Consider the following 23,971-nt stretch of genomic DNA (forward strand, 5'->3'; position numbering starts at 1 on the left):
CATCTCCCAAATTAGCAAAGAATGAAAAAAACAGTAAGACTGATGTGCTGAGGAAGGAACAGGGCAGAGAGAAGATAAAAATCCCTACATGGCACTAATGGGAGAATAAATAGAAAAACAGCAGAAATCTGGCCCAAGATAAGTACCAGGGAGAGAGAATAAAGGGTGGGAGAGATGGAGCAAGAAGTGCTCTTTTTGGTCATTTCTACTAATATTAACCTCTATGTTTCTAAATAGCAACCCTTGAATTTTTCAATTTGACACGTTGTCTATTAAGTCAACTCTTACCCCATCTGTCATTTCTTCTGGCCTCCCAGCGTCTCTCTCCCAAAACTTCCTGATTCATCACTTTCAGACATTTCTACTGCTGTTTATCATGCACAGGAGTTTAGGTTTCTCTCACTCTGCCTTTTCTGCATTCTGTTCTCCCAATATAATGATACCTCATCTGGGGACTAAATCTATATTCACTATTATCTTTACTATGATGATGTATATTTTTTCACTGCATATCAAGTAATATACAGTTGACCTTTGAACAACACGTTTGAACTGTATGGGTCCCCTTGTTTTTTTGTTTTTTAATTTTAGAGAGAGAGAGACAGTATGAGTGGGGGAGGAAACAGAGGAAGGGAGAGAGAGAGAAAGAGACAGGGAAAATCCCAAGCAGGCTCCACACTTAGCCCAGAGCCCGACCTGGGGCTTGATCCCACAACTTTGGAATCATGACCTGAGCAGAAGTCAAGAGTCAGTTGCCCAGGCCACCCAGGCACCCCTGTGTGGGTCCACTAGTGAGTGGATTTTTTTCAATAAATACAGTACAGTACTGTAGATGTATTTTCTCTTCCTTATAATATTCTTAGTAACATTCTCTTCTTTCTGGCTCACTTTATTATTAGAATATAGTACATAACACATATAACATATAAAATATGTGTTAACTGACCATTTATATCATTGGTAAGGCTTCCGGTCAACAGTAAGCTATTAGTAGTTAAGTTTGGGGGGAGTCAAAAGTTATACATGGATTTTCGACTGTGCAAGGCAGGGTAGTTGGCATCCCTAATCCCGGCATTGTTCAAGGGTCAACTGCACTCTCATTCCATATCCTTTCTTATATAACTTTGTGTTTTACTGTAAGTTAGGAGTTGCTTTGTTTTTTCATTTGCTTGCTTATCTTGAAAGTCTGACCAAGTCTTCCAACATCCTTCAGTAGCTCTGTGATACTCCTTTTCCTCCCCCCACCCCCCTCCCAGTAATCTCTACACCCTATGTGGGGCTCGAACTTATGGCCCTGAGATCAAGAGTTGCATGCTCTTCTGACTGAGCCAGCCAGGTGCCCCTGTGATACTCCTTTTAATACAATTTCCCCCAGATTCAAATCCATCAGGTTTTTTTTTTTTTTTTTTTTTTTTTTTTTTTTTTTACCAGTTTTACTGTTTTTCCTGGGGATATCCCTCCTGGCCTTCTGTCCAGCATACACTGGTTGCTCCCCAGCCCTGTAGCACAGCTACCATCCCGGCACTTCCCCTCACCATCATCTTTAGAATTCCCTGTGTCTGTTTCCTGTGTTGGATCCTGTTCCCAGATCCCATGTCTTCTTCATTCTTAAGTTACTCTCTCATCCTAGTGGGACACACTTCTCCATAGCTTTTTGAATTTTTTGAGTGTCTGCTGGTCTGTACATGTCTTTACTCTGCCCATGCACTAGACTGATAGCCTGGCTGAATGTGTCAGTCAGGATGAGTTATGTTATAGTGAGATAACAAACAACTCCAAAATCTCAGTGGTTTAAAATAATAAAGTTTTTGGGGTTCCTGGGTGACTCAGTCAGTTAAGCATACGACTCTTGATTTTGGCTCAGGTCATGATCTCATGGTTCACAGGATTGAGCCCCATGTCAGGCTTAGTGCTGACAGTGCAAAGCCTGCTTGGGATTCTCTCTCTCCCTCTCTCTCTGTCCCTCCCCTGCTCATGCACGTGCACTCTTTCTCTCTCTCTCAAAATAAATGTTTTTAAAAAATAAAGTTTTTTTATAGCAGATTTACTGATATATAATTCACATACCACAAATCCAGGCTTTTAAACTGTAACATTCAGGTTTTTAATATATTCACAATGTTGTGGGACTATCACCACTAATTCCAGAATATTCCATCACCCTAAAGAGAAATCTCATATCCATTAGCAGTCAGTCCCCATTTTCCCCTTCCCCTAACCTCTGGAAACATGTATCCACTTTTTTTGTCTATGGATTTGCCTGTTCTGGACGTTTCACATAAATGGAATTGTACAATATGTGGCCTTTTTTGACTGGCTTCTTTAACTGAGTGTAATGTTTTCAGGGTTTATCCATGTTGTGACATGTATCAGTACTTCACTCCTTTTTATGGCTTAACAAATCCACTGTATAGATATATCACATTTTATATATCCATTCACCAGTTTATGGACATTTAGGTTGTTAACACTTTTTAGCTATTATAAATAATGCTGCTCTGAACACTTGTATACTTGTTTTTATGTGTACATATGTTTTCAATTCTCTTGAGTATACCTGTAAGAATGGAATTACCGTTATGTTTAACTTTCTGAGGAACTGTCATACTGTTTTCCAAAGTGGCTGCATTATTTTGCAATCCAGCCAGTAATGTATGAGGATTTAAATTTCTCCACATACTTGCCAACACTTTTTATCATTTTTTAAAAAAGGAGTCTTGGGGCACCTGGGTGGCTTAGTCGGTTAAGCATCCAACTTCGGCTCAGGTCATGATCTCATGGTTCTTGCGTTCGAGCCCCACACTGGGCTCTGTGCTGACAGCGCAGAGCCTGGAGCCTGCTTCAGATTCTATGTCTCCCTCTCGCTCTGCCCCTCCTCAGTTTATGCTTTGTCTCTCTCTCTCTCAAAAATGAATAAATGTTAAAAAAAATTGTAATAATAATAAAAAAAGTAATCTCTCTGTCCAACACGGGGCTTGAATTCGCAACCTCAAGATCAGGACACTCACAGTCTACCGACTGAGTCAGCCAGGTGCTCTTTACCATGTTTTTGTTGTCACTGTTGACTTTTTAGCCATCCTAGTGGATATGAAGTAGTAAAGATTTATTTTTCAACTCTAACCATGTCTCTTGCCTTGGTGTCCTGCTATCTGTCAACCAATACATAGACCATTAGTCAACACAGAAACCACGCCCTATGTCCTGGGCTATGTTCTCTGCTGAAGGATATAAAGAAGGTTAATGCCCGTGACTTTGAGGATCTACTCTTTATTTACCAAATACAGGAAAGTTAACACAAGGCAGTCTATGGTCAGTACCAAAATTCTTACTGGGACAACTAGGGCCCTGCAGGTTCTGGCTTATGTCTCTCTCCAACTTTGTCTCTTTTCACCTGTTTCCTAGTTGTACTGTTCTCACCTTTTTTTTCCCCCTTTAATGTTATCAAGTTCCTTTCTGCCTCAGAGCCTTTTTTCCCCCCTGTTCTTTCTCCTGGAGACCTTCTCTCCCAACACATACCACATTATCTCATTCTCTTGGTTTCAGCTTCATTGTTACCTTCACAAGGACAACTTTCCCATCACCCAAGCCAAGGCTGGCTCACTGTTCTATATGCTCATCACCTTGCTCTTTATCTAATCACAGTAGGCATGGTGGGGAGTGGAGCTGTGAGGGATTAAATGCCTAGGTTCTGGAGCCAGACTGTCTGGGTTCCAGTTCTGCCTTTGATACTTACTAGCTGTGTAACATCAGGCAAAATACTTTACCTCCTTGGATACAACTATAATAGAACCTAGCATATAAAGCCATTGAGAGGGTTAAAAGAAATAAGTCATTTATGTCACCTGGAACTTGTTTGGTATTCTTTAAATGCTAGCCCTTATTTTCACAGTTATAAATTTAACAATTTTTTTATGTAGATTAAAAAGATGCATGCCTCATCAGTGCTGTATCCTCAGCACCTAGCACAGTACCTATCACATAGTAGGAATTTAATATTTGTGAGTGAATGAAGGCCAAGTGTATCCCACAGGATATCAGAGGAAGGAAAGGCATTTTAGGGAGGAGATGGCCAACCCCAATCAATTGGTAGTGACATTCTGGAGTCCTGTGTGGAGAAATGATTTTGAAGTTGCATGTGGGTTCACAGTGGGCTGTAATTGATTAAACATGTCTGCCAAGGCACTGGAAACAAAACAAACAAAACAAAACCCCTGCAAAGTAAGCACTAAGGTTTTGACATCTCTGCTATAGAGAATACTCACTATCCTATTGGAAACAGTCTGGAATTGTGAAATGACCACAGTTTGCCTCCTTTGTCTCAACTGCTTCCCCACTCCCTGACCTTCCATCTTTCCCCTGGGCACTCTGGGCTCTGTGTTGCATTCATTGTAAAGGCCCTCTGCTGCATTGTGTTTCTTTATTTGGGCTGCTCTCTGCACCTATTATCATCAGCTTTACTTCAGCTGTCTCACTCCTGCTCTGATAGGCAACGAAAATGAGTTGAACCAATCCACTAAAGACCCTAAGATGACTGGACTTGACTCTTGATTGTGTTTTCCATTCCATTTAGCCTGCAGTTAAATCTAGCCTGGGGGTGGGGTGTGTGTGTGTGTGTGTGGTATAGGGCTGGGTAAACATGCCATGGTGGAGAGCAGGGGAGCGGGTGGCCAAGGAGATCTAGTGAAGTGGACCAGAGTGAGGGCATATGCACACTCCATGCCTGCCACACTGGAAAGTGAGTCCAGTGCTGCCACAGCCTCCAACTTTCCAAGAGAACCCAGAAATCTGGATTTTTACATGAAATCTCCCTAGTTTCAAATGTTTGCAATTAAATAAATTTTAAAGAAAGCAATGGGTAGGCCAAAGAAAATGGTGTTGGGCTGTACTTGGCCCATTTGCTATCCCCGAGTCTGCCCTTACTAACCTTTCCAATCCCTCTGCAATGGCCTGGTCCTTCAGAATCCAGCCTTCTGTGACTTCCCCTTCATGACACCACCTCAGTCCTTTCGTCAGAAATCTTTCTTTTTGTAGAACACTCTGGGGGTCCCTCATGGTAATTAGTATCGTGAGATCTACTTGTGTTCCTGCCAGGTACCAGGCATTCCCCATTTCATTCTCTCAGCCGCCCAGTGAAGTATTTGCACATTTAGAGATGGTGGGGGAGGGGGAAAGGACGCTGAGCTCTTGCTGGGGTCATAAAGCCAAAGAGTTAAGTGTTGGCGCTGAGATTCCAACCCCTCAAGTCTGGTCTCTACCTTTTATGGCACTGCCTCCTTAAACTCCTCAGCCGCAGGGCCGTGGTGTCGTCGCCTCGGGACTCAGTACTGACTCTGCCTGCGAGACTCGCGGGCCTCCTGCCTTTTCTCTTCCCGCCTTTTGGCCGCAGCGTTTCCCTCTCCGGGTTTTCTCGCTCACCGCCCTTCTCAGGCGAGAATCCTCTTCCGCGCTTTGCGGAGGGCCGGGCGTGGAGGCGGTAACGCGCACGCGCGCAGGGATCCGGCCCGGGCCGAGCGCGCGGCCCGGCGATTGCGGGTGAGGGAAGGGCCGGCGCCGGCGGGATGACCGGTCCGGGGGTGGGGGAAGGGGGTCTCGGGGCGGGGCGGGCGGGGACCTCGGCGAAGGCTTCAGGACTCCCTGGGCATGCGGCGACCGGAGGCCAGAGCCCGGGGCGGGGCCGCTGTGGTCGGACGGGCGCGTTGGGCCGGGGGAGGACTTGGGCCGCCTTGACGCGGGCGCCCAGCCGGTCCGGGGCCCGTGACGCGGGCGGGAGGCGGGTGCGAGGCGGCTCCTCCTCGTCGCGAACTCTCGGTGACCTTGGCCAAGTCACTTCATTCCCCCCTCCCGAGCCGGCGCCTTCGTCTGTAAAGTGCGAATTATAAGCCCTGCCTACTAGATGGGGCGTTTTAAGGTTCGGTGGCGAGACCTCGGCGGAGTACGTGGAGTACCGGGCGGTTTGCCGGGGACTGCCCACCCTGGGGCGGGGGAGAGGGGCCTTCCTGGGACAGCGTTTTGTTGCAGCCTTTGGGCAGGAGTTCTCCTTTGGAGATTTTAGAGACTCCAGAGAATTACGAAATAGTTGCAAAACTTTTAACGTAAGAAAGAAACTTGAAGGGCTTCCTTGAGGCCCACGTTGCCCTGCTGTTAGGAGGGTGCTCACGCCCTGGCCGTGGAGACGCGAGGGTGCTCACGCCCTGGCCGTGGAGACGCTCCGAGAAGATTTAGAAAATCGTGTGGAGCAGCCGAGCGAGCGACACCCTTAGCTTTGGAAGAATTGTTTGTGATTTCTGTTGTTTGCCAAAACCCTGTATGGGATTTATGGTGCTGGCCAAGCAAGTTTAGTATGTGTCCATGTGAGGCCTTTGTGAACAGTGGATTTAGTCATCTTTACAGTAAACGGATTTTGTAGAGATTGAGTATGGAGGGTCCTAATGGTGCCAAAAGCCTTTTTGATTGGTGGTGTGGGATCTCAGGAGCCCTTCCTATGGTGGGCAAAGGTCTGCGGTGTAATGGACACTCCATTTATGAACGATAGGTCACAAAAGAAGCGTATTAGATATTCTAGGTTGGAAGACGTTTATAGAGTCTTTGAATTGACTTAAACTGAAACTTCTCACTGCAGGTGACTAGTATGCAGATACCCATTCTCTGACTTGCTGGCCCTCTACTGACATGGCCCACCGGGGTGGGGAGAGGGACTTCCAGACTTCAGCCCGGCGCATGGGCACCTCGCTGCTCTTCCAGCTTTCAGTGCACGAGCGGGAGCTGGACCTGGTTTTTCTGGATCATAGCTATGCCAAGCCATGGAGTGCCCACCCAGATGCCAGTAGTGCTCGCCCCACCCGCATGCTCTTTGTGACTCCCCGGAGGCAACATGAAAGTAACATGTGAGTTTGGGCTTCTCTCCTAAGGGCTGCTGTTGCCCTAATTGGGCAGTAATCAGATGGTGGAGATTAGAGAGAATTTTATTGTGGGAGCTTGTATCGGGGGCCTTGGATACTTACTTCAGTCATCTCTGTTAAGCAGTGTGGGGATATCAGGCCTATATGTAGACCTTTGCATTCAAGACATCTAACAAATTAGGAAAGCAAACAACATCTACATAATATGGTATATAATATAGGTATCTATAATAGGACTTATATGGAAGGAGTGAAGAAGAAGACTGAAGAGTTATTACCACTCAGGATTAGACTCATTCCCTTTAGTCTGGTGTTCTGGCTTGTTCCAACACTGGCAGCAATAGCCTTTTTATGGTGATGTGATTTCCTTTTGCTGGCTTCACCCAGCAAAGTTTAGGAGCATATTCCAAGACCTTGCTTTCTCTCTTAGCTTGTCACCACCCATGGGTGCTAGGTCTGATTATATTTTCAACTGGACGACATTATAGGGTAAGGACTTTTTTCATAAACTTACTGTGTAATATTCATATAGTTACATTTGGCCTAAATAAACTTGTTTAGCAGTTCTTTTGAGCTTTAAGGTATGGTATTCGAATTCTATTTCCAAATTGGTTGATATATTCTATTTTGATGATCAAATCATGACCTTAATAATTTTATAAACTTTTGGGGGGAAGAGACTTTTTTTCTTTGTTTTACTCTGATTCAATGTCTAATCTTTACTACAGGTTTTAGGTTTGTTGGTGAATAGAGATCTTGGATTTTGCTTCTTTATATCTCTCATTGAGCCTTAATGAGCTAGAGGTACCATGATGTGTGTGTTTTAAACAGTGTAGAATAGTGGTTTTATTTCATTTCCCAGTGAAGGCAGCATTTTGTTAGCTCTTTTAGTTGTACAGGGCAGGGGATTTGTGACTTTTAGGGATAATCCAGCATAATCTTGCCTCTGGCCTAGGGCATAACTGAAGAGCTCTTTTAAAGCTTCTTGTTAACGTTGAAACTCCTATGTTCAGATCTCATGATATTTTCTTTAAATGACATTCTGTGGACTTGCTCATTTCAGTGCTTAGAAAATTATTTCCTCTTATAAGCCATCTCCACATACAGGTCCTGAAAGTGGGAATTTAGCATGTTTTAGGGACTCTTTTTAAGTCATTGTGCCTAGAATATGGTTATAGTGAGGGTGTTCGTGGGAGCTAGGGGAGAAGTAGGCACAGACTACCTCGTGTAAGAATTTGATGAGTGATAAGAAGTCACTGAAGGATTTTAAGCTAGAGATTGGATTTATATTTTTAAAAAATCGCTTTGAATTTTTATTGAATAGATACAGTTCAGAAGTGGAAATAGAGAAGGCTTGCTAGGAGACTATTGTAGTAGTGGGGGCCAGAGATTGTGACAGGTTGCATAGGGGCAGGAATAGTACAGATGGAGAAAAAGGATGGCCTTGAGATATATTTCATAGGTAGAGCCAACAGGACCTGCTGTGGTGAGTTGGAAAGATGGCCCAGGACTGAAGGGAAAGGTGAAATTAGGATGACTCAGATTTTTGGCTTAAGTAGCTGGGTGGTGCTTTGAGTTGGGGACTGGGGGCTTGGAGGATAGGTTTGGAATTGTGAAATCCAGAGTTCCTTTTTAGACATACAAGTCTAAGTGCCTTGCCCAGTGTCTGGTCCAGAGAAGATAATCAGCTCTTTCACCCACCACCCAATCTAGCTGCACATTATTTCACTTCGTTTCATAATGATATAGTTATTCCAGCTATTGGGAATGGGTGTCATTAAGATCATTGGGGTTAGAAAGTTGAAGTGATGTTTGATAGACAGCCAATAGACAATTTTTATTGGTATAGTATTTTGGGTGACTAAGTTGGTACAGCGAAGAGCCCTTATGGCACTAGGATTTCATTAACATTTTAAAATATGAAAGACCCATCACATGTCCATTTTTATTTGTTTCTGTTCTAGGCTTCTTACACAATGAGTTAAATAACTAAGGTGTCTACATTCCAGGCGATCTGTCTTAGACAATCATAGACTTTTACAGCCTATAATTAACTACGGGTTGACTTGCTAACGAAAGGGAAAGTATGTAAGAATAATTTAAAACTCTAGACTAGCACTGTCCAACAGAACTCTCAGCAATGAAAAAATGCTCTGTATCTGTGCTATCTAACATAGTAGCAGCTAGCCACATCTGTCTGTTGAACACTTGAAATGTGGCTAGTGCAACTGAGGCACTGAATTTTTAATTCTGTTTAATTTTTATTTGAACAGTTGAATGTGGCTTATAGCTACTGTATTGGAAAGCACATCTAGGTGGTCAGGTTTGCTTGTAGAATATATTTGTCTTTTAAAAACTACAGGTGTTTGTTATTTTTTGTATGGACTCACTTAAAAATGACTTTGTGTTCCCCCAGCACATAACAGCATGTCAGAGGGCAGAGATCTAGACAAGTGTGGGAAAGATGACTTTGGATCATAATTTTCTTGTGGGTATACTATGCTTATACATACTTTAAAACTGATTATATTAAAGAGTCATTTTTTGGCAACCAGATGATCGTTAAAACACCTGTGTTGTGTGAAGTACGTGTGGCCTGGTCCTATTTCCTCACCTGTTTACAGTGAATCAGACGTCCCAATAGATGTGGAGACAGTCACATCAACCCCTGTGCCGCTCTACGACAATCAGAAGGCACGCAGTGTGATGAACGAGTGTGAACGGCATGTCATCTTCGCCAGGACCGATGCAGATGCTCCTCCTCCACCAGAGGACTGGGAGGAGCATGTCAACAGGTAGGCCGCTGCTCGGGAGGACTGGTCACTACAGGGTTAATAGTCATCACATTGTAAATATTTTGTATCATCATCTTCATTGAAACACATCTGTTAGGAGCTTATTTCATTTGCAGCCACACAAGTCAGAATGTTTTCTTTTTTGTTGTTTATTTTAGAGAGAGAGAGAGCACATGTGCGCAAGAGCACACACAAGTGGGGGATGGGCATAAAGAGAGGGGAACAGAGGATCTGAAGAGGGCAAATCAGAATGTTTTCTTAACTCTCTGTGTTATAACTCTCAGCTCAGGATGCAGTGAGGTGCTTGAGGAGGGCTTGCGTCTTACCCATCTTTGCATCCCTGACACCTAGGACACTGCCTGGCACATAGTAGGCATATAATAAATGTTTATTGAATAAGTAAATGAATCAAATATGATAGGTATGACTAGTTCTGTATTTTCCATAGTACAGGTTTTATATGATATGGGACTACAAACAAACCATTAAATAAGAGTACATTTGTAAGATACTGTACTTATATGGTCTATAACTAGAGTAATGAAAATGTTTTGGAGTCGCTTGAAAAGCTAACAGATGTTTGATTTGCATGGCTTTTAAAAATAGTTTTGCAATCTGGTTTTCAGGGAACACTTCAGCCCATTTTCATGAGTTTGTTAGCTGATTTTATTCCCATGCTTCCTACTGACCCAGGGGACTCCACTCTTCTCCAGCTCATTTGTCATTGTTTCTTTAGCATACTTTGTTTTACATTTTTTTAATGTTTTATTATTTACTTTTGAGAAAGAGACAGAGTGTGAATGTGGGAGGGTCAGAGAGAGAGGGAGACACAGAATCTGAAGCAGGCTCCAGGCTCTGAGCTATCAGCACAGAGCCTGACACAGGGCTCGAACTCACAAGCTGTGAGATCATGACCTGAGCTAAAATTGGATGCTTAGTGGACTGAGCCACCCAGGTGCCCCTAGCATACTTTTTTTTTTTTAAGTTTATTTATTTATTTATTAGAAGGTGCAAGTCAGGGAGGGTCAGAGAGAGAGGGAAAGAGAGAATCCCAAACAGGTTCCACACTGTCAGTGCAGAGCCCGATGGGTTTGAACCCATGAACTGTAAGATCATGACTTGAGCTGAAGTTGGATGCTTAACTGACTGAGCCACTCAGGCGCCCCTCCTTTAGCGTTTGTTTATTTTTTACTTACTGCATGATAGTGTTATGAAGATAAAATTTATGTACCATACAAATTTCCTATTTAATGTGTACAAACAGTGGTTTTTACTTTATGCACCACCACAATTTGGTGAACATTTTTGTCATCCACAAAAGAAACTGTACCCATTAACAGTCACTTCCATTTCTTCCCGACCCCTTCAAGCCCTGACAACCTCCAGTCTACTTTCTGTCTCTCTAAATTTGCCTACTCTGGATGTTTCATATAAATGGAACCATATAGTATGTGGCCTTTTGTGTCTGTCACTTAGCATAATATTTTCAAGATTCATTCATGTTGTAGCACCAGTTAATACTTCATTCCCTTTTATTGCTGAAATTCCATTGTGTGGATATACCACATTTTGTTTATCCATTCGTCACTGATGGATATTTGGGTTGCTAACATTTTTTGACTATTTTGAATAATGTTGCTATGAACATTCATGTACTTATTTTTTTGTGGACATATGTTTTCAGTTCTCTTGCATATATACCTAGGAGTGGAATTGCTGGGTCATATGGTAACTCTTTTTAACTTTTGAGGAATTTCAGATCATTTTCTTTTAAAAAATTGTTTTTAATCCTCAAATCAGTTTTCTAGGTGTGCAGGATGGTTTAGTGTTGATCTGGCTATTTCATGGACACGAGACACAAAAAAAACTTCCGTGCTGTTCTGCCATCTTGGCTCCTCTTTTTAAAAAAATTTTTAAAAATGTTTATTTTTGAGACACACACACACACACACACACACACACACACACACACACAGAATGCGAGCGGGGGAGGGACAGAGAGAGGGAGACACAGAATCCGAAGCAGGCTCCAGGCTCTGAGCTGTCAGCACAGAGCCTGACGCGGGGCTCGAACTCACAGACTGCAAGATCATGACCTGAGCCGAAGTCGGACGCTCAACTGACTGAGCCACCCAGGCGCCCCTCCTCAGACCATTTTCTAAAGGGGCTACACCATATTACATTCCCACCAGCAGTGTGTGAGAGTTCCAGTATTTTCACATGTTGGCCAGTACTAGTACTGTCTGCCTTTTTTATTTTTATTATTATTCTAGTGGATGTGAAGTGACATCTCATTGTGGTTTTAATTTGCATTTCCCTGATGGCTCTATCTCTATTTATCTACTATGTGTAAGGGAATGGTAATATCTTTATATCAATAGTTGATAGGTAGTAAACTTGCTATAATGATGGAGATCTCTTGTTTTATAGTAAAGGGGAAGAGGTAGTTAGATAGGAAGAAGGGTACAAAGGTTTGAGGCAATTGGCATGATTTATGAATCTGGTCAGAAACAGGGAATGAGATTGAACAGGTATACTTGTGTAAGCAAAGTAGTAGCTATTGTAAGAGGAGCCGTTCTGCACCTGGGTGAAGAGCTTGTGAAAAAGTTGTTTGGGGTCTTGAATTGGAATTAATGTTGTGCCCTAAGAAGGAGAAATGCTCTCCAGAGCTTCACCTAAACAGGGACACTTCTGCTGTAATTGAAGATCAATGACTGGAATATTACCAGAGTCAGTGAATTCAGCAAAATGGCTTATCACCATTGTTACAGTTAATAGTAATAAAAAAAATAGTGACAATGGTAGTAACAAAAAAGAACTACCATTTGTTGAGTGCTTCCTAGGTGCCAGGCATTGTGCCAAGCGCTTCATATGCATTACTTCTTTTAATCCTCACTATAATGCTCTGAGATATATCCCTTCTCCATCTCTCTTTTATAAGATGAAGAAACTGAGCTCAGGGAGTTTAAGAAACCTTAGTTTAGGAAGTGGTGGAGCAGAGATTTATCCAAAGCAAGCCATCTGACTCCAGAGTTCAGTGTTTTTGGCTGTGTACCCTTTCTTTAAGGGCACATCTGTCAAAGAGACACCAGTTAGTGGTGGCTGAACAGGGTGGCCTCACACCATCCTTTTGTGGTGTTATTGGCTGCCTTGTCCTCAGTTTGTAATTTCTGAAACTGCATGGGAAAAATGCATGAAGTTTTTTTTATCTGTTCACCATGGTCGTGATCAAGAAGTTTTGGGGGACTCTTCAAATGTAACCAAAGTCATTAGAGACTTAATGCATGTGAATATCAGTTTCTTAATTTATAAGAAGAGAAATAACTTGCAAGGCAGATGAGATACGGGGGTGGCCTGGCCAGAGCATCGATTCTCAGTTGGAGTCTGGGAAGCTGTTCTGTTCCAGAAATGGGTGGTAAGTGGACATTTTGCTCTGGAAGCACCCTCCTTCAACAAGGCAGCTAGCACCCATCTTCCCTCAAAGCAAGATGGGCCCACAAAGTAGGCCAGGGTACATCTTCACCTGCCCAGTCCTGCAGAGAAACATTGACCGAGTCTTATCTTTGGCTTGTCTTTCTCCATGTGGATCTCCATCCTTCTGTTATGACATTGCCACAGATTGAAATGATTAATTAGCGCTCAGTTTATCTCAGATTATTTGTTTTTTAGTGTCTGATGAGATTTTGGAGGCGTCTTCTCATTAGCAACAGGCTTACAAACCATCTCTTCAGGTAGGTCACTTTTGCACATAGCTAATTTCATTATTTGATGATACTTACTGGCTTCAATTTCAGAGGTCACCATTTTATGACCTTGTACCTCCCCACCCTCACCCCCTGAATTCTGGATGTGTAGCCTGTGTAGAGCTTGCAGTTAGTTCCCTCTGCTCTGATTATAATCATCTTGTTTCCATTCTTTCCCTTGACTTGATTGTTAAATTGCTGCTTCTTTTCTTCCTGTATAAAATCATGTAAAATTACCATTTCCCACATCAAGAACTCATGGGCTATAGGACAGCACTCTAGAAATCTGTTTTTCCTCAGAGCTTATTGATCTATCAGTAGAGTCAGAAACTTAATTTTTATTGTTAGTGCCCCTTTTCCCCCTTTTGAATTATTTTGGTAGAAACTACCTTTAGATAGCTTTCTGTGTATAGATAATTAGGGCCACCTCCCACCCCCAACTAACTCTTTCTCTAGTAAGGCCTGATATTTTGTGAAACAGTTTAAATATCCCTCTCTGCCTGATTTAATTGTCTAGATCAGGGGTTGCCACACTGTGGCCCTTGTACCAAATTTGACCTATTGCCTGTTTTTCTATGGCCCATGAGCTAAGAATGTTTTTTCCATTTTTAAGTGGTTGAAAAAAAGTCAAAAGACACGTGCAATTCAGATTTCTGTGTCCATAAATATAGTTCCATTGGAACACAGTCATGCACGGTATTTAGGTATTGTTCATAGCTGCTTTTGCACTATACCCACAGAGTTGCAAAGTGGTGACCCAGAACAAATGGCCCACAAACACTGAAATAACAAAGTCCGTTATAACAAAGTTTGCTAACCTCTGGTTAGATTGTGTTCTTATATCTGCATGTCAAAGTCATGTGACGTGGAGAACCTTTGAAAATGGTTTACATTTGCTGGTATAGCAATGTTGCCCTGAGGAAGTTGGACTGGCTTTTTTTTTTTTTTTTTTCTCCCAGATGTTTTGTCAAATGCCAAGTTTAATTAGACGCACAGCTTTTGGAAGACATTTAACAAAATACTTCTGACACATATTTCTCAGCATTGCTCAAATGAATTTTAGGACATTTCCAACATTTCAGTAAAAGAATCTAGTGTCCTCAAGCAGGTTGTCTTATCTTAGAATTCAGAACTTCTGAATTCACCCAAAGGAAAATTGTTCCCCGTTTAAAATTTGCTCTAATTATATTTCTCGATATTGTGTGTATCTATTTGTGTATTAACCTTAATTGGATGTTTGATATTTTGAGTCTAAGATCTTTGAGTTGTTTTTCCCTCTCCCACTCCCTCCCTCTTCCTTTTTGCCTTTCTCCTAGTGTCTAAACAAAGAATTTTTATAATCTGAAAAAAATAAGTGTGGCCTATTCAGTCTCTCTGATGTTCTTTGTCTCTCCTCGTTTGACTTTTGGTTAAAAAGAAAATCCTTTAGACATTTTAATATTGAGTTAGTCTCCTTTAAAACAGAGAATAGATTGCCTTTGAAAGTATCTGGCTTTTCTGGGACCAATGTGACTTTGGCTACTTTGGATAAGATGAGCCAGAGGTCAGACATCATTCAGGTTCTATCAAAGCTTGGGGAACATGAGATTATCTGATCTCATCTAAGAAATGAAGAAAAGGCACTTTTGCACTCATGAAAATTGAATTGGTTTAGGTGGGGGAGCACATTGACTCACCGCAGTTCCCATCAGCTATTTGACTGTTTAGACTTGTATTTAAAATTCTGTCTCCTGTTTTTAAAATTTTCCTTAATTATATCTTTTGCATGCTCTTTATCTTAATCTTGGGTTAGATCATTTTTTTTTCCTGCCCACTTAATTTTCCAGCCTCCCACGAAGCTAACAAAATATAGAGAACACGTTTCAGTTCTTGGAATCACTTTGTTATATATCCAGCAACAATCCTAAGAACTTTTTCTGGGATTTAGACTCTCAACCTTGTGGTTTTTCAATTTAATTTCAGCTGTCGTTGGTGTATGGTAGTAATTTCTAAGTAGCTTTCTAGCCCCCATTTTGTTCACATCATTTTCCTTGCTCTCATCATTTTGGGTTTTAGAATAAATATAGAGTAAGAAAAACAAATAGAGAAAACATCCTGTTATATAATAAAGAACAGGATAATTTTGGAAATGCTGTTGGTGCCTTGTAAATAAATTATATCTTATTCTCTGTCCTTGGAATTAAAGTATGCAACATGATTGATAGACTTTGGGAAAACACAAGAGATTATTGAACATGAAGAATTGTATTCTTTGCTTAACCTGTTTGATTAAAAGTGAGCATTATTACCGGGGGTGAGGCTACAGTGTAATACTACTTTTGAAGTGTTGCAATTTCTTTAAACATATTATTTTCACAGAACTTCAAATTTGAAGTTTCCAGAACTGGAAATTTGAAATGTTTAACACAGCTAGCTTTTGATCTTTTGTTTCCACTTCAAGAAATACTTGCATTCTACAGAGATACTTGCATGCCCATATAAAGATGTAGACAGATATGTGTATGTGTGTATTGGTGGGGAAAGAAAGGGTGGTCACTGCAACTGTGTATAATAGCAATAAAAGGCACAACCTAAATGCCCACCAATAAGGTAGAACCAACCATTAAAAACAAAGAGGTGTGTTGGGCGCCTGTGCGTCTCAGTTGGTTGAGCATCTGACTCTTGATTTCAGCTCAGGTCATGATCTCATGGTTCATGAAATCAAGCCCCGGGTTATGCTCTGTGCTGACAGCATGGTGGAAATACATCCATGTATTTCTGAGTCCACCTGAGAATCACTACCCATGAGAAAGATACTACTCATAGGAATGTGTTGTGCATTTAAATAATGTGCAGGAAAATGAGATTATGAAACAATCACAGGCCTTCCTGATCCCAAGGTATCCTGAGTCCCAACATTGAGTTGAAGCTTCTCCCCACCTCCCAAGTCAAATGTCTCTGAAATAATCAAACCACCACAAAAATGGACTGGATTCTGATGAAGTAGCAGGAATTAAGCCAAGAGAACGAGGAGAAAATAAGAAAAAGGACAATTCCACAAAACCTGAGACTGCTTTTAGTACCCCAGGTTACAGAAGGGTGGGAAGCTTCAGAGGTTAAGGGATTTAACTGTAGCAAGGATAGCTACTTAAGATAGAGGGTGCTTCTGTATTCTTGATCATGGACTTCAGCTACTCTCTTAAAACTTCTGCTTCGTCAGTTATCATAGCTACCTGAGTTTTTGGTTGCTGGAAGGAGGTCCTTAGAGGTTGTGCTTTCCACACCTATTTTACAGACAAGGATACTGAAGACACACAGCAAGCTCTTTATTACAGAGCTGATTAGAGTCCTGGCTCCTAGTTAGTGTTCTCCTGGATTGTGTGTAACTAGTGAGTTGTAAAACCTCCACCAAGGTGGAGATTTTATTTTTTATTTTACTGAGGACCATTATTTTCTCCCTTTCTAGAGGGTATTTACTCTAAGGACAGTATAGGGTAGTTGTAAAAAGTGAATAACAAAGGGTAATTTGCCCTGCATCTGCATATTTATTGGGCCATGTTACTAGTATTCTTAGATGACCTGTATAAAATAGGGTATCTTGGTGGTGGTGTATGATGGAAGGGATACTAGTCTGTTACAGAGTAAGAAAAATTGAGATTGTTGAAGTTTCAAGCAGCCTCCTTCAGTTTGCCCATCCTGGTATCATGAAGGGCTCAGTTGACAGTTGAACCTGAGTCCTGGTTTGGCATTCCTCTCCTGCTCAGTACCCATGTGCTTAGTGTGGTAGGGAGTGTGAGGGTTGGAATCTGTACTCAGCTGTTTACAAGGCTTGGTATGTAATGTGCATACAGTTCATCCATTTATTTATTCAGCAAATGTTTAAGTGGCTCTTATGTGTCAGACACTTTTACATGCTGGGGATGTAACACTTAAAACCGATAAAAATGCCTGCCATCTTGGCATTTACATTCAAGCAGAGGGAGACAGACTAAACAAAGAAGTAAAATGGAGCATGAGGTGGGGAGCTGGCTGGAAAGGGGAATAGGGAATCTGGGTGTTGGTAGTTTTAAATAAGGTTGAGTCAGGGGAAGGCTCATTAGAAGGTGATGTTTGAGCAACAACCTGAAGGAGAAGGAGCCATTGTTTCAGGTAGAAGGGATGGATGACAAGGGCCCAGTCTGTGATGTAGAAGCTTATAGGGTGTGTGTGTGGGGGGGGGGTTGGGGCATGTGGTGAAGCCCAGTAGGTCAGGGGCAGTCAGGGATGATGAGGTTGGAGAGACTGTTGGGTCTAGACTGTAAGGAGGTGGTTGTTTTCAACAGATTGAAATGGGGCCACTAAAGGCCTTTGAGCAGAGTGACATGATCTGACTTAGGTTTTTTGATTGATTTTCTTTTTCCCCCGTAATTGATTTTCCAAACTGACTTTCCAAAAGGTTGTACTAATTTATATTTCCATCAACAAACTATGGAGAGACCTATTTTCTTACATTCTCAGAACACAGAGTATTAGTAAACTTCTTAATAACTTTTAAGTCACTAAATAATAACTGCATATTTATTTAATCTTCAATAACTTTTAATAACTTTAATGTTTAATAACCTGATAACTTTGTAACTTCACCCATTTGATAGGTGAAAAATAATGTTTTATGACTTTAATTTGCATGTTTGATTTTGAAGGGAGTTTACTTTTTTTGTGTGAACTGCCTTTTCATTTTCTTTGCCCATTGTTTTTGTTTGGAGTGTTTTGTCACTTCCTCACTAATTTTCTGGAGGCTTTTTCTATTTTAATGAAATGGCAAGTACTTTTTCCATTGCGTTTTGACTTTGTTTATGATAGTTTAGTGTTTTCCTTTACAGAAGTTTGAAGTTTTTATTAATCTTTATATCTTTAATATTTATCTTTCTTTTATGGCTTCTGTTTAGGTCTTAGGTCATACTTAGAAATGTCTCGCTCATTCTGGGTAAATATATATTTGCCACTTTTTTCTATTCCTTTTGTAACTTTATATTTTTTAATATTTAACTTTTCTACCTAGAATTTATTTTGGTATAAAGAGTGATACGTAGGTGTCCAGATTTTCTTCTTCCTATTGGCTAGTGGTCATCTCAGCGCTACTTACTTTAACCCTACTGATTGAAATGCTGCTATGATCTCATTCCAGGTTCTCATTTGGGTCTGGCATCCACTTAAATTGTTTTTTTAAAGGTAACTTCATCACCAGTTTTTTTGTGTGTGTGTGGTTTTTTTTTTTAAGGCAGTGGGAGTTAATAAATATTGATTGGGCATCTATTACTTTCTCTTAATCTCTTTACGAAGATTACTGACCAGAGTTGGGAGTATCAGAGTCATTAAGATTGCCAGGAATGGGCTGAAGGAGGCTTTAAAAGCCCCTTGCAATGAGGTGTGATGAGGTGGGAACAAGAGCAGGAGGACTAGTTTCTAATTGCAGGGAGTTTACAGCTAAGTTGGAGGATAATACACAAAGCCTTCCCTAATCAAAGTAGAAGTGTGTATGCCAGTGGCATGTGAGGATGGTTCAGTACTAACTTACATGGAACAGACCATTCAAAAGTTAATTTGCTAATTGTGTAGTATACAGAAAAATATTAAAAATATACACAGAAAAGGGAGAGAGGTAGTGTGGGGTGGAATATTAGGGAGTGGGAGAAAAGCGTCATCTGTTATATTCCTAAAGCATTATTTTTGGGGTGCCTGGGTGGCTCAGTTAGCTAAGCATCCAATTCTTGATCTCAGCTCAGGTCTTGATCTCAGGATTGTGAATTCAAGCCTTGTGTTGGGGTCCACACTGGGTGTGAAGACTACTTTAAAAAGGAAAGCTAATTTATTATTTATTTATTTACTTATTTATGTTTTTTAAAGTAATCTCTACACCCGCCGTGGGGCTCAAACTCACAACCCCGAGATTGAAAGTCACACGCTCTACCGACTAAGCCACCTAGATGCCCCCTAAAGCTAATTAAAATAGGCCTCTTATCTTAGTCTGAGGTTTTAGTACACTAAAATGCTTGTTCATGCTGTCTTTTTTTGTGAAATATTAAACTCTTGAAACTCTTGAAATTCAAATATATTTGTGCAATGGTGCCATGCTTTTATTAGTGGATTATTTTAGCCTCTAGATAATTAGCTTTGCTAGCCCTGAAAAAATTTCACTCATAACTGGTTTTGACTTGTAGTATATATATTAATATAAATGTAAACTAAGGTGACTTATGGGCAGGATTGGGACCAGAATCTAGGTCTTGTGCTTTAGCTCAGTGGTCTTAGATTAAAGCTGCTTTGAGTTATATTGTTTCACAGTGGAGACAAAAAAAAAAAAAAAGTGGCGTAATCTTTGTACAGTGTACTTGCATGAGGAGTGTCTCTGGAGTTTGACTTTAATTCCTCAGAGTTTCTCTTATAGGACTGGTTGGACAATGGCCCAGAACAAGCTCTTTAACAAGATCCTCAAAGCCCTGCAGTCTGACCGGCTTGCCCGCTTGGCCAATGAAGGGGTAAGACTCTAGAAGGGCTCTGCCTTGTTCAGCCTTACTGGCTGACTACCTTGACGATCCCCCTACCTACTCCAGTTGTTAATAAGGTGGCCCTTCACGTGTTATCACTTCACTTACATCATCCAGGCTTGCAATGAGCCAGTACTACGCCGTGTTGCTGTGGACAAGTGTGCGAGGAGAGTGCGGCAGGCTCTCGCAAGCGTGAGCTGGGACACCAAGCTGATCCAGTGGCTGCATACCACCCTGGTGGAGACCTTGAGTCTGCCCATGCTGGCTGCCTACCTGGATGCTTTGCAGACACTGAAAGGGAAGGTAAGGCTGTGATTGGCATCTGTCCTGTCCTGGGGTAGCAGTCTCTGCTGTGGGTTCAGGAAGTGGGGTTGGGCAAGGTCACTGCCTGGTCAGCCTGGAGGACATGACTGAAGCTAAATAGGAGACGTGTTATCATTTCACGTTTTGTCTGGTGTAAATGTCTTCAGTCCTGCTGTCTCCAGGATGGAGCGTAGGGCTTGAAAACCAAAATGTACTTTAGCCTCTCTAGTCCTGTCTGCAGCTGGTGGTTTGAGTCACCTCTGAGGTCAGATGAGAAAAGAATTACCACAGAGGAGACAAAGGACTTAACAGGGAGGCGTGTTGAGAAGGAGGCAAGAAGCCGACTTAGCTGTTTGGAGTACAGGATTGCAGAGTGGGGAGTTTTCCAGAGCACTGTCCATTCTAGGCTGCACTCTCAGCAGTGGTTCCTCTATTCTCAGATTCTTCTTAGACTATCAGGTTCTGTCTAAAATTTTTTAAAATTTATTTTTTATTTTTATTATTGAAGCATAATTGGGATATAGTTTCAGGTGTGCAGCATAGTTTCTTGACAATTCTGTACATTACTCAAGTGTTCCCCACAGTAAGTGTAGTCACCATCTGTCACCATAGAATGTTATTATAGTGTTATTGACTATATTTCCTATGCTGTACTTTTCGTCTCTGTGACTTAATTTATTTTATAATTGGAAGTTGCATCTCTTAATCCCCTTCACCTATTTCGCCTGTCCCCCAACTGTCTTACCTCTGGCAACCACCAGTTCTCTGTATTTATGAGTCTGTTTTGTAGGTTGTTCATTTGTTTTTTAGATTCCACATATAAGTGGAATCACTTGGTGTTTGTTTTTCTCTGACTTACTTCACTTAGCATAATATCCTCCAGGTCCATCCATGTTGTCACAGATGGCAGAATCTCATTCTTTTTCATGGCTGAGTATATTCCATTATATATATACCACATCATCTTTATCCATTCATCTGTTGGTGGGTACTTGGTTGCTTGCATACCTTAGTTATTACAAATAATGATGTAGTGAACATAGGGGTGCTTATTATATCTTTTCAAATTAGTGTTTTCTTTTTCTTTTTTTTTTTTAATGTTTATTTGTTTTTAGAGAGAGTGTGTGTGAGCAGGGGAGAGGCAGGAGAGTGGGGGAGAGAGAGAATCCCAAGTAGGCTCCATGCCCAGTGCCGAGCCCAACGTGGGGCTTGATCCCACGACTATGAGATCATGACCTGAACTGAAATCAAGAGTTGGACTCTTAACTGACTGAGCTAACCAGGCACTCCAGTGTTTTCATTTTCTTTGGATAAATACCCAGCAGTGAATTTCTGGTTCATATGGTAATTCTATTTTTAATTTTTTGAGGAACCTCCATATTGTTTTCCCCAGTGGTTGCACCAATTTACATTCCCACCAATAGTGCACACAAGGGTTCCCTTATCACCACATCCTTGCCAACACTTGTTATTTTTTGTCATTTTGATATTAGCCATTCTGACTGGTATAAGGTGGTAAGTCCTTGTGGTTTTAATTTGCATTTGCCTCATGATTAGTGATGTTGAGCATCTTTTCATGTGTTTATTGGCCATGTGCATGCGTTCTTTGGTAAAGTATTCAGGTCCTCTGCCCATTTTTTAATTGGGTTATTTATTTTTGGGGGTTGAGTTGCATAAGTTCTTTATATATTTTGGATACTAACTCCTTATCAGATCTATCATTTGCAAATATCTTCTCCCATTTAGGAGGTTGCCTTTTCGTTTTGTTGATGGTTTCTTTTTTTTTTTTTTTTTAATTTTTTTTTTTTCAACGTTTATTTATTTTTGGGACAGAGAGAGACAGAGCATGAACGGGGGAGGGGCAGAGAGAGAGGGAGACACAGAATCGGAAGCAGGCTCCAAGCTCTGAGCCATCAGCCCAGAGCCCGACGCGGGGCTCGAACTCACGGACCGCGAGATCGTGACCTGGCTGAAGTCGGACGCTTAACCGACTGCGCCACCCAGGCGCCCCTTGTTGATGGTTTCTTTTGCTGTGCAAAACCTTTTTATTTTGGTGTAATCCCAATAGTTTATTTTTGCTTTTGTTTTTCTTGCCTGAGGGAACATATCCATAATTATGTTGTTAAGGTCAGTGTCCAAGAGATTACTGCCTATAGTTTCTCCCTTCCTTCCTTCCTTCCTTCCTTCCTCCCTCCCTCCCTCCCTCCCTCCCTCCCTCCCTCCCTTCCTCCCTTCCTGTAATGTTTGTTTGTTTTTGAGAGAGAGAATAGGGGAGGGGCAAAGAGAGAGGGAGACACAGAATCTGAAGCAGGCTCCAGGCTCTGAGCTGTCAGCACAGAGCCCGATGCTGGGCTCGAACCCACGAACTGTGAGGTCATGACCTGAGCTGAAGTCAGACACTTAACTGACTGAGCCACTCAGGTGCCCCTGTGATTTCTTCTAGGAGTTTCGTGGTTTTAGATCTCACATTTAGATCTTTAATCCATTTTTTAAAAAATTTTTTTTTTTTTCAACGTTTATTTATTTTTGGGACAGAGAGAGACAGAGCATGAACGGGGGAGGGGCAGAGAGAGAGGGAGACACAGAATCGGAAACAGGCTCCAGGCTCTGAGCCATCAGCCCAGAGCCTGATGCGGGGCTCGAACTCATGGACCGCGAGATCGTGACCTGGCTGAAGTCGGACACTTAACCGACTGCGCCACCCAGGCGCCCCAGATCTTTAATCCATTTTAAATTTATTTTTGTGTATGGTATAAGAAAGTGGTCCAGTTTCATTCTTTTGCATGTAGCTGTCTGGTTTTCTCAACATAATTTGTTGAAGAGACTGTATTTGCCCCATTATATTCTTGCCTTTGTCATAGAGTAATTGATTATATAAGCATAGGTTTATTTCTGGGTTGTCTATTTCTGTTTCATTGACCCATGTGTCTGTTTTTATGCCTCAATCATACTGTTTTGATTGCCATTGCCTGATAATATAGTTTGAAATCAGGGAGCATGATGTGTCTAGCTTTTGTTCTTTCTCATGATTGCTTTGGATATTTGGTGGGGTTTTTTTTTTTTGTGGTTCCATACAAATTTTAGGGTTGTGCTATTTCTGTGAAAAGTCCTGTTGGAATTTAATAGGTATTGCATTGAATCTGCAGATTGCTTTGGGTATTTTGGATATTTTGGATATTTTAACAACATTCTTCCAATCTGTGAGCAAAAATATCTGTTTGTGTCTTTTTCAGTTTCTTTCATTAACGTCTTACATTTTTCAGTGCACATGTCTTTCACTTCCCTGGTTAAATTTATTCCTAGGTATTTTATTCTTTTTGATACAGTTGTAAGCAGGATTGTCTTTTAAATTTCTCTTTCTGCTAGTTAGTTATTAGCGTATAGAAATGTGACAGATGTTTGTATATTGATTTTGTATCCTGAAACTTTACTGAATTTGTTTATTAGTTCTTTTTTTTTAATTAAATAAAATTTTTAAAATTTATATCCAAGTTAGCATATAGTGCAACAATGATTTCAGAGGTAGATTCCTTAATGCCCCTTACCCATTTAGCCCATCCTCCCTCCCACAATCCCTCCAGTAACCCTCTGTTTGTTCTCCATATTTAAGAGTCTCTTATGTTTCGTCCCCCTCCCTGTTTTTATATTATTTTTGCTTCCCTTCCCTTGTGTTCATCTGTTCTGTGTCTTAAAGTCCTCATATGAATGAAGTCATATGACATTTG

At 41.3% G+C, this 23,971-nt stretch overlaps 1 protein-coding gene across 11 annotated transcripts in view; it reads left to right on the plus strand.

Annotated features, from left to right (window-relative positions):
• The window catches only part of KANSL3 (KAT8 regulatory NSL complex subunit 3), a 54,199-nt gene that overhangs the window by 4,883 nt on the left and 25,345 nt on the right, over positions 1-23,971 (plus strand). For 2 of the 11 annotated variants that reach the window (XM_030310472.1, XM_032592631.1), the window contains exons 1-5: positions 5,486-5,532; positions 6,620-6,884; positions 9,524-9,694; positions 19,844-19,934; positions 20,061-20,246. In XM_030310472.1, coding sequence (XP_030166332.1) covers positions 6,670-6,884; positions 9,524-9,694; positions 19,844-19,934; positions 20,061-20,246 — 663 coding nt within the window. In that variant the 5' untranslated portion in view covers positions 5,486-5,532; positions 6,620-6,669. Of the gene's footprint in view, positions 1-5,485; positions 5,533-5,767; positions 5,933-6,001; positions 6,885-7,329; positions 7,389-9,335; positions 9,388-9,454; positions 9,695-13,363; positions 13,426-18,583; positions 18,628-19,843; positions 19,935-20,060; positions 20,247-23,971 lie in introns of those variants that run through there. The other 9 variants (XM_030310470.1, XM_030310479.1, XM_030310473.1 and 6 more) reach the window with 9 other exon arrangements.

Source organism: Lynx canadensis, chromosome A3, assembly GCF_007474595.2.
Source record: "Lynx canadensis isolate LIC74 chromosome A3, mLynCan4.pri.v2, whole genome shotgun sequence".
In the NCBI taxonomy this organism is placed as follows: domain Eukaryota; kingdom Metazoa; phylum Chordata; class Mammalia; order Carnivora; family Felidae; genus Lynx; species Lynx canadensis.